Source organism: Sus scrofa, chromosome 17 (genome assembly GCF_000003025.6).
Source record: "Sus scrofa isolate TJ Tabasco breed Duroc chromosome 17, Sscrofa11.1, whole genome shotgun sequence".
NCBI lineage: Eukaryota > Metazoa > Chordata > Mammalia > Artiodactyla > Suidae > Sus > Sus scrofa.
In genome coordinates, this window is record NC_010459.5 from 17,608,811 (window position 1) to 17,623,946 (window position 15,136).

General features: G+C 38.8%; 1 protein-coding gene across 4 annotated transcripts in view; it reads left to right on the forward strand.

Moving 5' to 3' along the window:
• Window positions 1-15,136, forward strand: part of PLCB1 (phospholipase C beta 1) — a 738,118-nt gene that overhangs the window by 601,614 nt on the left and 121,368 nt on the right. For all 4 annotated transcript variants that reach the window (XM_021077401.1, XM_021077400.1, XM_021077402.1 and 1 more), the window contains one exon: window positions 828-937. In XM_021077401.1, the coding sequence (XP_020933060.1) occupies window positions 828-937 (110 nt within the window). The remainder of the gene's footprint in view (window positions 1-827; window positions 938-15,136) is intronic.

A 15,136-nucleotide genomic window follows, 5' to 3' on the forward strand; every position in this document is an offset into this window, starting at 1 on the left:
ATTAAAGTTGATCAAAAATTTGTGAATAATTTGTTTACCATAAGTTCCTATAAAATATTGAGCATATTTATCCATTGGTTGTATTATTCTCATGGGCCCAGTACTTTCTAACCAATGCTACCTGATACTACACAGTCTATCTAGATCTGTGCAATGAATTTGCCCTTGGCCAGTTTTAGAACCCTGATCTTTTCTATGGGTAAATCTTAAATTTAGAGAAATTATCATGATGTTAACCAAGAGTCATTAATATTGCTGTGCCAAGTGGCCTGAGTGCAAGATACTGGGGAGTGGTGGAGACTCTGGCAATCTTGGAACACATGCCCCATCCAAAGATGGCAGCCATAACTCCCTCCAGCTAGACAGTATCATGCGCAAATGAGACCAGATTGCCAAATCATTGGATTGTTTCAAGAATCTGGAAAGCAGCCTTTTTATGTGAAACGTCTCCATCATGAAACACCATTTAGGCCAAATAAGTTAGGTGTATCGGTCATTGCTGGAATGGATGAAACCCTCAAAAAGAAACTAAAAAATTTGCAAATTTGGATTATCGAAGCATCCTGAGCTGGAACTTGTCCAGTGTGTCCTTTGCGTTCTCTCTTCCAGAGGTTTCAGCAAAGGGTCCTGACTCTTGTCCTTTCCAAAATGTTGGATGGATAAGTAGATAGTCGTATGAGTAGCTGGAAGAATGGGGATGGATAGTGAATCAGTAAATGGACAGTGAATGAATCCATGGATGGATGGGTGGGTGGGTGGATTGATAGATGGTGGATCATCAGCATCTACAGGACCTTGGATCTAAAATGTTTTTTTTCCCCATTTAGATGTGATTGAAGCTTTGTCAAATCCAATCCGATATGTGAATCTGATGGAGCAGAGAGCTAAGCAACTGGCTGCACTGACACTGGAAGATGAAGAAGAAGTCAAGAAAGAGGTGAAAGGGTGTTCTAATCTTATGCATGGTATTAACCTTGATTTCCACATCTTGTGGCTGGCTTTGCCTATATAGCATCACACACACACCCCAGGAGAGGAAAAGAGCACATTGGAAAACCACTTTGATGGAATTCAGCATCACCTTAGAAAACATCTGGATGATATCCTGAATTTTTCAGTTTTGCTTCTCTTTTGGCAGTCTGGGACCACCACCAGCATCTTATTCTGTGACCCACATTAAACAGTACACATCTTGCTGTCTCAGGTGAAAGTTTCTAGATCAGTTCATGTTGATGAAAGGTGAATAAGTCACTTAGAAAGAAAGGTGATCATCAAGTCATTTGGTATTTTCCTTGATCTTAAAGAGCAGGATTTTCAAAGTGCTATTGTAATGTCTTATAGCACATCCTTACTTACCATGTTAATACTTAATACAATACCTGAGCCATAAAGTATTTACTATTATTTCTGTATATTTGTGTATTATAATACATAGTCTCACAATAAGTGGTTTAGTATTCTAAATTAGATGTTACAATGCAAGGAATAAAGAAGGATCTAAAATATTAAAAGCGAAGTTTGAAAGTATAGCGCCTCTAAGGAGAGTGAAATATAATTCAATGATTATTGGACATGATAGCAATATTATAAATAGTGATAGAAACTAGCTATTTTCATATTTCGCTTGAATATTCAGAGGATGTATTCAAGGGAAAAGATTAGAAACATTGAAAATTATCAGTATAGAAAAAAACTTTGAAAATTGTTTAGGTCACTACGACCAAAAGGAAGTCCATTAAACTGGATACTATTTATTAAATAATTATTTTCTTATTCTAAAAGAATAAAGAAACCTAGGTTTATCATAGAAAAAAATTTTAAATAAAAATTAGAAAAGAAAATCACAAATATATTACCTATAATCCAAACATCCAAGCCGCCCAGAGATAACACTGTAAATATGGGGTATATATGTAGCTAGTCTTTTAATGCATAATTATTTCTTTTCATAAAATTGAATAATATTTATAATTTGTATTTCAGCCTTTTATTTTTATTTAACGCAGATTTTTCCATGTCATAAAATATTCTTCTACAACATGAGTTTTTATTTTTTTTTGTCTTTTTGCCTTCTCTGGGGCTGCTCCCACGGCACATGGAGATTCCCAGGCTAGGAGTCTGTCTAATCGGAGCTGCAGCCATCAGCCTACACCAGAGCGCAGCAACAAGGGATCCAAGCCTACACCACAGCTCGTGGCAACGCCAGATCCCCAACCCACTAAGCAAGGCCAGGGATTGAACCCGCAACCTCATGGTTTCTAGTCGGACTTGTTAACCACTGCACCTCAACCGGAGCTCCTACAACGTGACTTTTAATAACTTCATCATAACTTCATCTTCCATCTTATAGCTATACTATAATTTATTTTTCCAATCTCCTGTTATTGAATATTTTGAAAGCTTCACTATTTTAAACAGATCTTCAGTGAACATCATGTAAATATGTTTTTGAACACATCTATGATGATTTTCTTGTATGGAATTAGAGAAATTTTTGATATAAGATGTTGAGTTACCGAACACAAAGAAAATGAAGGAGAAAAATAGTTAACATAAGAGTAACATTTTCCAGGCTCTTATTTACACTTCAGGCATCATATCCTATGGAACCAATAGGCCTATCTTCCTCTGTGATATTAGACTAGAAAGTTCCGTAAATAATGCTTTTTGTTGCACGCAGTAAACAGGGTTATAAGGAAATTTTACACTGCCAGAAAATCGTGCCTAATGGTAGACATGACTTTACTTCCAAAGTTTTTTGTGCCTTTAGCATTTATGCTTAGCATCTGTAGAGGGGAAAAAAGAAACACTAAAAAACACTTAGGCCTCCTGCTTGGATTTTGAGAGGTTGGTCTAAGCACTCACTGCTTGACTGGTACAGGGTCATGAAGTCCAAGGTGTCTGTACATGTTCTAAGCAGATGCTGATGGTGGTTAGCCCAGATCTCCTTTGCAGGGCTGCTGTGGGGGTGCTGCTACCAGAGGGGGTGCTGCATATGGCTCATGGCTGCAGACTTCTCCAGAGGACTGGCCTGAGCTGATAGAAAGGAACTACCTTGTTCGGAGGCATCTGACTGGCTCTTCTCAGAAGGGGGATGACCAATGTCCAGCAACTCTAAGATACAGGAGAATAACAGCTCAGGTGTCTGGGCAACTTCTGTGATGCAGTTCAAGCTTCCATGCCTACCATGGGGTCAGGCTAAGGCTAGACTCCAGCTGAAACTGTGTTTCAGTTTGTTCTCTTTTCCTGTCTTACCCTGCTTTTCTTGCTTCACTCTGCTGAGTGCCTCCTTTCAATAAAGAATTCTATGTCCCATTGCTATAATAGGGAACCCCACAATGCTAAGAAGCTGCTGTATTAGAATTAAATTCTGAATGTTTTGCTTGGACACTAGAATTTAAATGTTTGACAGTAGTTACCTCTTTAATTCCAGTGTCTCTTCAGAGACAATACTGTTTTCTCCTTTCCAATAGCCTCTGAAAAGATGCAGATGAGAGAATTCAATGAATCTCTTGTTTTACTCATATAAACACCAATATGAAATTAAAGACTCTCCTTACAAATCAGTGGGTTTCTAAGCTCAGAAAGTCTTTTTTTCTACTGGCTTTAGCTTACTAATAACACATTTCAAAATAGATAGCTATAAATAAATTACTATTAAGCATTCTCTAATTAGGAAACAGGAAGCCTTTTAATAACTGGATGTATTTTATTTTCTAAAATACAGTTCAAAGAAAGCACTTTCAGGTAAAATTACATGTTTCAACACCATTATGAAACAATACTGTTTTTGTTATCAACTTCTACTTGTGTGTTAGGGTCTCTGAAGAGCAAGAACTCACTTGAAGAGAACATTTCAAAATACCATCAATTTCAGCTTCTATAGTACAGCAACAGAGGGAAAAATATTGTAGTGAAAAATTTTTGTTGATGGTTCCTCAGAGAGACCATTTTTCTAACGATTGCAAAAGATGTTACTCTGAGGAGTAGGAGACCTAAGGTCTTTGAGATTGTAGATTTTTGTTGTAGTACGTAGTTTATTTAATGACCCCCCTTTTTTTACATATACACATATCCATTCTTTTTTCGGATTATTTTCCGATATAGATTATCATAGAATATTGGGTAGAGTTCCCTGTGCTATACAGCAAGTCCCTGTGGTCAGTCACTTCACCGTGTGCATGTATTTTACATCACTGTCCTTTCATGACAAATCAAAAAGCTATTTGAATTCAAAATATGAGTAATATCACATGATATTTGCTTTCTCTGTCTGACTTTACCCCCCCCCAAATGAACCTATTTATAAAACAGTGTTATATCTAACACTAATAGATATAAAAATACAGAAGTAGAAATTCAGGTCAACATTATTTTTGTTTCCCCTCTAAATATGATGGTTATGAGTTCCCATCGTGGCTCAGTGGTTAACAAATCTGACTGGGAACCATGAGGTTGCGGGTTCGATCCCTGGCCTTGCTCAGTGGGTTAAGGATCCAACATTGTTATGAGCTGTGGTGTAGGTCGCAGATGTGGCTTGGATCCCGTGTTGCTGTGGCTCTGGCGTAGGCCGGTGGCTACAGCTCCAATTAAACAGACTCCTAGCTTGGGAATTTCCATATGCCACAGGAGCGGCCTAGAAAAGGCAAAAAGACAAAAAAAAATATTAATAATAATTTTAAAATAAGTAAATAAAAATGATGGTTATAAGGATTATTAGTAAATGTACAATTTTGGTTAAATATAAAGAACATTCGAATATTTTCAGTTTTAGACATAATATTAGAGTCATTGAATCACAAAGATTCCATATAGTCCAACAGAGAAAATACAGTTTTTTTCCTTTGCAATGTCTAAACCCTTAACTGACCTCATTTTTGAAGCTCAAGAAAAAAATCACTTGCCCTTACCATGTAATGCTGGGAGAGAAAAGTCATTTCACACCTCTGAACACCAATGTGACCTTTATCTTGTCTTGTGATAATATAAGTTTTTTTGAATGAGGCCACTGAAAATAAGTAGTTGTGGTTTTCTCAAAAGAAAATTCTATCTAGGACATGGCAGGCACTGGAGACACTATTTTAGCAACAAAGACTTTTTTAGTATAATCCTTTTAACTTGGTAGTTGTAAAGGTCATTTCTATTGGAAAATGAAAGACTTCATTGGTCTGCAAAATATTCCCAGAATTGTGATAGTCTAATAAACTATCCTCATGGAGTAATTTGCAAACCAAATAAGTAGGAAAGTTGAACATTCCCCCAGCTTTAAACAGACATTTATTTCCAATCATGTGAAAAAAATTATTTATATTAGTTTACATAAAATTCTAAATATATATAATTCCAAATATATATAAACTCCCAAACATATATGTTGGAAGTTAAGGAATAACCAAGATTTGAGTTGCTGGACTTAATTTGTCTCTTTTAAAGTCATAATTCAGGATCACGGGTTAGTAAAAGTTGCCTACTCTGAATCATAACAAGGCTTTATAATATTTATAGGTTATTTCTCTAAATAAATGTTGCACAAAAACATAATAAAGAAGGAAAACAGAAGGCCTCTCAGTAATTTTGCAGATAGTGTTAATATTTTTGTTACATATCCTCCTAGTGTGTTTTATATTTTTTTCTTTGCAAAAATTCCTAATTAAAAAACTGTTTCACAGTCCTGATAGTTTAATATAGTTATAAAGACAACTGAGACATAAGTAATGCTTTTATTTTCTATTTTAAAAGAATACCTCTAAAGAGAGTAAATATCCAGTATATTGACTACAAAATATGAAGTGCTATCATTAATGTTCAAGTGCAGTATTTACACATGACTTGTTTTTTAGCATTTACATGTGCAGAAACATTTTTGTTGAGTGCCTACTATGTACCTGGCACTATTCTGAGCCTTTAATGTATTAACACAGAGAAGTCAAAAAACATCCATGTGTCCTAATATTGCTCTTATTCCCATTTAACAGAGGAGGAAACTTAGGCACTAGCAGTCAAACAACTACTAAGGAGCAGAGGTGGGATTGAAACTCAGTCCTTCTGGCTCTAGAACTCATGTTCTATCACTTCCAGAAGTTTCATGTGCAGACCAGGGCATCGTGATAACATGCTGATCCTGATTCAGCAGGTCTGGTGAGGGCCTGAGGCTCAGCATCTCTTTCAAGCCCAGGTGATGGGATAATGCTGTTCCATGGTCCACACCTTGAGTAGGAAGGGTCTACACCACAGCACATAGCACTACCTCAACAAAACTGACTTTCCAGTAATCTTTAACAAGGACTAGTTCTTACTCATCTGTCTTCCACAGCAAGGACTTGGATGACTGAGCACAGAATATAAGACCTTTACCTGAAATAAGAGTCCTCTGAATTGAATTTCTTATTGAATCAAATATCAAAATTTCTCCCTTTAAATCACTGGGTATTACCAGAGCTTGTTCTTCAATAAGTCAGGTTTATACATGTGGGATCTATTTGATGAGTTTGTGCACTAGCTGCTGGCCATCTGCCATCTGTGTGTGCATCACACAAGTGAAGGTGTGTGCATGGTCCTTACGTCCTTTTGATGTTGAGAAGAATGAAATTTCTTTTATTCTGAGAGAGCTACTTTTTACTTTTTTATTTTTTTAATTTTTTTGTGTGTGTTTTTAGGGCCGCACTTGTGGCCTATGGAGGTTCCCAGGTTAGGCGGCACATTGGAGCTGTAGCTCCTGACCTATGCCACAGCCACAGCAACACGGGATCCGAGCTGCATCTGCGACCTATACCACAAGCTCTCAGCAACACCTGATCCTTAACTCACTGAGCGAGGCCAGGGATCGAACCTGTGTCCTCATGGATGCTACTCAGATTCATTTCAACTGAGCTATGAAAAGAACTCCAAGGGCCTACTTTTTAAATTATTTGACTGATGCTCTTATAAGTAGCTGAAATTTTACTAAAATAGTTTATTTCCTAATTCAATGTATGGCTCCATGGGCATCTTCAGTGGAATTTGATTATTTGAAAAGAAAAAAACATCCTGTGATCTGGTGTGAATTTCACCAGTAAGGTAATCCAGCAGCAAAAATAAAATCTAAGGTGGTGCTCTCAAAAATGATAGTGTTTAAACTCAGTAGGGCCTTGGTGTCATTTAAATTTTCCATGATGGGAGCTTGACACTTTATCCACTGTTCATGACCTTGGTGCTAAAATCAAAGATGAGGTTTAGGGTCATTTTAGATCCTATTCCTCCTCAAATAATGATGTAGCAAAATACCAATTTATAGAAACAATAGTTTCTCACCATCCCTGAATTTTAAAGCACTCAATAAGGTAGGAAGCAAAAGTTTCCCTTTTAGGAGATAGACTCTTTCATTTCTACACAGCTTTGGTGTTTACCAGGCACTTTTATTGGATACCCTGGATAACTGAGCCTTAACCAGGACAGACATACAGTCCCCATTTTTAGAAGAGGGAACAGTTGCTTATAAGGGTAGAATGGCTGCCTAATACCAATGGCCATTGAACGGAAGAACCAGGGAAATCTCAAAGGAAGACCATGTATTCACTTGAGTTAAAACTACTCAATGAACAGTTCAGTTCTACTGCTTTTACAAACCTCCTCCAAAACAATTCTTTAAAAATTCAGTGGATTCCAGTGAAGGGCTTTGGGTTCATCTGCCTAAAACAGCAATGAATCCAGAAACTTGAATGTTGTAATCCATTCTCTGTCCAATACCATAGGGATTATAAATGACTCTAAATGACAGAGTGTTTCACTCTGCTTCAGAGCAGAACTTCTCAAGTTTTAATGTGAATACAGAGCACCTGGGGAGCTTGTTACAGTGCAAATTCAGATTTAATAGGTCTGGAGCAGGGCACAAAGTTCTGCATTTCTAGCAAGCACCCAGGTGATGCTGCTGCTGCTGGATATGGACCTTTTTTTTTTTTTTTTTTTTTTTTTTTGTCTTTTTTGCTATTTCTTGGGCCGCACCCATGGCATATGGAGGTTCCCAGGCTAGGGGTCGAATCGGAGCTGCAGCCACCGGCCTACGCCAGAGCCACAGCAACACGGGATCCGAGCCTCATCTGCAACCTACACCACAGCTCACGGCAACACCAGATCGTTAACCCACTGAGCAAGGGCAGGGATCGAACCCGCAACCTCATGGTTCCTAGTTGGATTCGTTAACCACTGCACCACGACGGGAACTCCTGGACCATATTTTGAGTAGCAAAGCTCTCAGACTTTAGTATGTATCAGGATCATCTGGATGGCTCCTTAAAGCACAGAGTTTCTGGTTCAGTAGATCTGGGGTGAACCCAAGAACTTGCGTTCTAATAAGTTTGTAGTGATGCTAATGCTTCCAGTCCAGGGAACATACATTGAGAGCCCTACATCTGTCTCTTATAAGCATGTGCCTCTCCCTACATAGAATTAAAATGGAATTAAAAAGCCATTAATTCCATCTACTCTAAAACGCCAGTTCAATCACAGGACTTTGGAAGGGCTATAGGAGAAATTTTCCAGAACCTGTTCTGTGAGTGATTAACTATCGTCTTTGCCAAATAACTTGGCTTAATTAATATGAAAGATACATTTCCTAAAGATAAATGTAAAAAGGGTGGTTGGTCCACGTTTTCTTTAAAGGAGGAATCCATGATTTCTGCCTAACTCATAGAGTTCAAGTCCACTGACTTCTTTGAAGACTATGTCAAAATATTTTTAATAAGTTAGAATTGGTGGAAATGGCAACATATGCAACACAAAATGGTCCGCAGAGCTACGTCCTGTCACCTTTCAATCACTTTCTAAATTAAGTGTTACAATTGTTATGAATCAAATGGAGATTTTCTAACCACAGGCAACGAAAGAATAGCTTCTTTGACTCATTGATTCATTTATTTGAAAAAAATTTTTACCGTAATATTTATGTGGCTTTTTAGTTTCTTGACTTTGTCATTAATACTGCATCTATTGATTACACTTATTACCTCATCTATTGAAACAAATTGGATTTCTCCATGCATTCATTCAAGAAAAGCTTTTATTTTTTTTTTAACACACTCTGTCAATCACCATGCTGGGCATTATAGAGATATAATGATGAGAAAAATCATATGCTGTCATAGGCCCTACAGTCTGAGGAAGAGACGGACTTTAGTAAAAATTCACACATGCGTATAACTTTCTGCTGTCACTAAGACTTCAACAGAGTGACACCAAGTCAATGCTGATGATCTCTTTGTATGATGACACATATGATGACAAAGACTGAAGCCAACAGATGAATTTATTCAGCTCCTTAAAGCTATCTTTTGCTTCAAACTCACTCTGGTGAACTCTTCAAAATATAGGAGTTTTGCCATAGTTAACTGTGAACATTTTCAAACATATGCAAGTGTTGAAAGGATTGTACAAAGAACACCCGTATATTTTTGATGCATTCTCTTGATCACATATATTTCCATCTATCTATGCTTCTAGCCATTTTTTATTCCATCTTATTTTTGATACATTTCAAAGTAGGCTGCAAATATTAGTATACTTTATCCCTAAACACTTCAAGACACATACATCAGGATATAATTTTTTTTCAAATGTTCTGAATTTTTTAGAAATGTGGGGCAAATCCATTATGTAATTTCACTCAAGTAATGTAAATTTAAGGTACCAGTTTTACATATGTTTAAGGAAGCTCTTTCTTAAGGGAAAGGCTAGTTTTGGTGAAACCACATCCATTGCCCACATCTTGAGTGGACTGGACTTTTGCTTTATGAAAGTATGAGTCTTGCTCTTAACATTGTGGAAACACTGATGTCTTTGCCCCTTACCCATCTGGTTTCTGAGGGAAGATGCTGTCATCCTAACCATGATATGGAATGGATTGTACTTTTTAGATGACTTAGCAAGACACCCACATCAACAGTGCAGTCATGTATTTTGGTATTTAAAGACCCTTTTCTTAACATATTAACCACCAATTTCCCAAATCCTAGTTTTCTATTGCTTGATTGTCAGATCCAAATTTTCATTGCCCAGGATGGAAGTCTTTTCAACTAGCAAGTATACCAAATGGCATTTCTACCTTCTCTAAAACTTGTAAAAATGGCCTTTCCTATTATTCTTTTACTGATCCACTTGTATTATTATTATTATTATTATTATTATTATTATTATTATTATTAGCCCACTCCTGTAGCATGCAGAAGTTCCCAGGCCTGGGATCAAACTCAAAACACAGCAGTGATCCAAGCCACAGCAGTGACAATGCAGGATCCTTAACCCACTGAGCCACCAGGGTACTTCTGTATTATGTTTTAAAGGCAGTGTTATTCATTTTGAAACAGGAAGGACATAAATATTATTTTTATAAAACCTTGAATTTAACAGATTCACAATTCTGTATTTTGAAGGGAAAATATTGTAATGCTTTCATTTGGCCACTGGAGGGCAGTGACCTACTTCTGCTGTAGATAATTATGCACATTTTTCTCCATTCAGCGAAGCAATATCTAGTACACCTGAAATATTAACTTCTAAACCTTCTTTCTTTGAAATTTGTTTAATTGGATCCCCAAAGTCTCACTATTAAATTGAGAAAACTGATAATTTTAGTGCTTTTGTTTCTATTGTAATTTCCAGCATGATACGAAAGGACTTCATGATTATTTTGTTCAAACTCATTTAAAAAAAAAAATTTGGAAAAAGACTGAGGAGAAATAAAGTCACAAGGGTTAGCTTCCAGTGATTCTTGTGAGTGGGGCAAAGAATTTGGCTTTTGCATTTCATCTCATATATCCAGGGAGTGGGAATTATTCAACCTTCTAGTTATTATGTTAGAAATTTAATTTAATTGTAGAGGGGCTTTTTTGTTTTTCAACTCCTGTATTTAACTTACTTAACTATTTTATTTAATTCGTTCAACTTTTAATATATGAATGCCTTTTTTTAGTGCAGCAGAGTAAGTTCTTTGAGAATAATGTTTATACATCTCTGTATCTCTGGCAGCAAAGTAAGCAACTATAGTGGTTCCTTAGGTTGCAATTATCATAGGATACAGAGTGAATTAGGGCAGTAGAAAAATCCAGACTTTAGACTGTAACCTATATTCAAACACCAATCCCACTGTTAACGGTGTGGTCTCTAGCAAGTTACATGACTTTTAATAATGTCTTTAGTAAAAACCTTTAACAACACCTCTGATTTCTTTGCTGTATAATGGAGTTGAGCGGTTGTCGCTCTCTGGGTGCCATGAAGCTGGCATGTATAACAGTGTCTGGCATAGGGTGATCTACAGCTGTTTCTATTGTCAATCTCCATCAGGGAAATGTCAATTAAAATCTGTGTATACTGCCCTGTTAGCAGCATATTTTAAGCATCAGTCTGAAATATTTGCTATTATAGATTCTCACAAAACTGACAAAATCTGTTTCTAGAAAATCCTCAGAGGCCCCTAAACAAGCTACAGGAGGGGCCCCAGATTCCTTAGCCCAGCATTCAGCATCCTTCCTGCCCACCAGCCCTCTTCTCTCCACCTTTGTTAGGCCACTGGGGCAAGGAGGTGGGGGGTGGGAGGCTGCAGACCAGTCGGCCCTGCCCACCATGCACTGTGGTTCTGGCATTCACTGTGGGTGGGTGGCCCACCCTGACGCAATCCCGGAAATCCAGGCAAACTCTTTCTGAGCAGATGATAGAGGGGGCTGCTCCTGGGCCACGTGCAGCCTGAAAATGAGCTTTGTTTGGCTTCACAGTGATTTTAAATTGGGAGATTTGACATAAAAATTCAGCGTTCTGGCTTTCCTCGAAGCCTAAGCAGTAAAAGTCTTGAATTCAGGAGGCCCTTCCCAAGAGCTTCCTCTCCAGCTCTGGGCGCAGACTCGCTTTGCTCTGTTGCATTAAATCTAGTCCTTTTCACTCATTTCCATCATTTCTAGGAACTGCCTGTTCCTATACAGTGTGTAGGGTGCTTCCCACTCACCCCACCCCCACCCCCAGGGTTGTGTAATGCAACCTTCCGTGCTGGTGGCAACCCCAGGACCCCTGGACCAAGCATTTCTCCAAAGCTTCCCTCAGAGCCAACCCCAAACCTTGGTGAACTCTTGATCCTCAGTTATAACTACAAAGTGTTTGCCAGTATGTTTCCTCAGAATTGATCTGCTTTTAAAAAAATATCCTTGAAGTCATCCATTATGTCAGTTTCTGGAATGTAAGGGCTTTGTCTTACCCTTGCTAAGCAGAGATTTCTATTTCCTGCATCTTGACTCAAGTTAATGATGGAACTTGGTCTCCTAAGGACACACCACTCCACGCAAACCAACCTGATACAGACAAACAGGCTTGCTGGGTTCATGTTGCGTTCACCTCCAGCTTGAGACCCTCAAGACATCAATCCTAGAAGTCACACATTATTGCCTTTGTGGAAACTGGCTTTCTATTACTTCCATTCTTTCCTCCATCAAAATGTTATTCTTCCAGATCTTTCTCCAGAGGGCTAATTTCAGCCAGCAGTCACCCTAGGAAGAATCTGATTCACCCCACACATGGTTTCAGAAACCTGTCTGGATATATATGAAGAAGCTCAGCTGCACATGGAACAGGGTCACTTTCTATCCCTGTTTTCCAAGCAACTGAGTTTGGTGGCCACAGGCACCTCCTATGGCTGGGAGCCTGGGAGACTTTACCCCAACTGTATCCAAGCTAGAGGACCAAGCCCAGTGGGTAACTTTGCTGATGATCTGAAGGAAAGAATACTCCCTTTCCTTCAGTCTTTCCTGTGCAAATGCATCTCTTTTCCAAATTTTGTCATCAAACATCTTTGATAGTTCCATCTTCTCAAGTGTGTCCTACAAACCCAAATGCCTACAGGAGTGAGGCAAGCGAAATCTAAATGATACAGAAAGGAACATCCTAGAAGGGGCAGAAACCCCTCTGTTCTGATCCCAAGTGGGCATGCAGGCCCACTGTTGCCCAATCTGCTTTTTCAAGTGAAGCAAGAAATCCATTTTAAAATCTGACAATGCTGGAATTCCCTTGTGGTGCAGCTGGTTAAGGATCTGGCATTGTCATTGCAGTGCCTTGGGTTGCTACTGTGACGTGCTTCCATCCTCCACCAGGGAATTTCCAAATGCCTGTGGGAGCCGGAAAAAAAAAAAAAAATCTGACAACACTGAGTGAGCATTTCCATTGCACTGCATTTGGACCCTAAGCCTCTAGTGTACAATTTCTTACTGAAGAAAAAAAATATGCAATCCCTTCCCTTGGCATAGTTGACTTTAGGGAGAATTTTCCTGATGGGGGTAACTGAATAACATAAATATACCTAGAACTTCCCCATCCAAAGTAGCCATTTTTCCAAAAAGTTCCACATAATGAGTTCTATAGGCAGCCTGGGTTACTGGCTTAGCATCTGCCTCCTCCACTTGATTCCCTCCTGGCCTCAGGGCTCATCCCTTATATCTCAATGCCGGCAGCTGAGCAGAGCAGACTGCAGTGTGTCCATAGAGATTGTTGGTTGAATTACGATGAGTCCTGCCATCACCAAAAACAATGTTGGAACTCATGTTTTAAAGATGCTCTCAGGGACAGACTAAAAGCCACTGTGACAATCAGTGTCATTATTTTCGTTTTCATCTTACATTTTATGGAAATGTTATCAGAAGACAATCTGCTGTCTGTAATTACAGGACAAAATGTTGCACCATTGGGCTCCAGAGGACTTCTGGCCATTTCCTAATATAATGTACTATAAAGTAGAGCATTGGGATAGCCTCACTCTCAGTAAAATCTGCCTTGAACTCAGAAGGCAGTTCTGAGGAAAGAGTTGCAGAACCCTGAAAAGCATCACCAAAATGGTACATAACTCCTGAGGCAATTATTTTTTATAAAAATCATTTATTCATCAAGCATTAAATATTTGCTCTGCACAGGGCATAGCAGACTAGCAGCTAGAGTGGATGGAATAGATTTCATAGGTTTTAATGCATTTGTTATTATTATTATTTATTTATTTATTTATTTATTTTTGCCTTTTCTAGGGCTGCTCCCATAGCATATGCAGGTTCCCAGTCTAGGGGGTCTAATCGGAGCTGTAGCCACTGGCCTACACCACAGCCACAGCAACGTGGAATCTGAGCCACGTCTGCAACCTACACCACAGCTCACGGCAACGCCGGATCCTTAACCCACTGAGCAAGGCCAGGGATCGAACTCGCAACCTCATGGTTCCTAGTTGGATTCGTTAACCTCTGAGGCATGATGGGAACTCCCTGTTATTATTCATTGGTGATGTTATACAAGCTTAAATGTTTTATCTATTTATTTAACATGCACATGTTTACTCTGTGCCAGGAAATACTCTAAGCATTTTATAAATGACAACTTATTTGATCCTCTAAACAGCCTTACTGCATAGATAATATTTTGATCCCCAGTACATATACATCTTCATCTACAAAGATGAGAAAACTGAAGCACAGACAAGTAACGTACCCGGTATCACACTCTAATAAGCAGCAAGGCCAGAATTTGATATCAGATAAGTTTGACTCCACAGCCTATGCTTATGACTACTGTGTCAGTTAGCTACTGCTGCATAACAGACAACCCCCACATTTAGTGGCTTCCAACATCAGCTGCTTATTATTGTTCATGAGTCATTTTGTCATCCGAGCAGTTCTGTTGATCTGGACGGGGTCAGCTCATCCTGCCAAGCTCACTTAAATGGATGTGGTTGGCTGGGGCCTGGCTGGCCCAGGACCTCCCCCCCACCCCACCTACCTGACTCAGCTCTCCTCTATGTGGTTTCTCATTCTCAACTGCTCTAGCAGGGGTCTGAGAAAGCAAGAAAAAAAATGGAAACTCCTTTTCAATTCACTGCTGATATCAAGGTTTCTACTCTCATTTAAGTGAAGTAGATCCCATGCTGAGGTCCAGCGTCAGTGCAAGGAGGACATGTCCAAGGGCCATGGACAAAGGAAGGTGGAAAAATCGGGGCCCTTAATACAATTAACCTGCCACAATCATTGTTCAACACCATGCTGTTTACATCCTACTTTCTACACAGTTCCAAATGTGATATTTCAGATTCCAAATGAGTTGTGAAAATGCTATCTGATGTAGCCTGGTGGGTTTAGGAAGGTAACAGAAG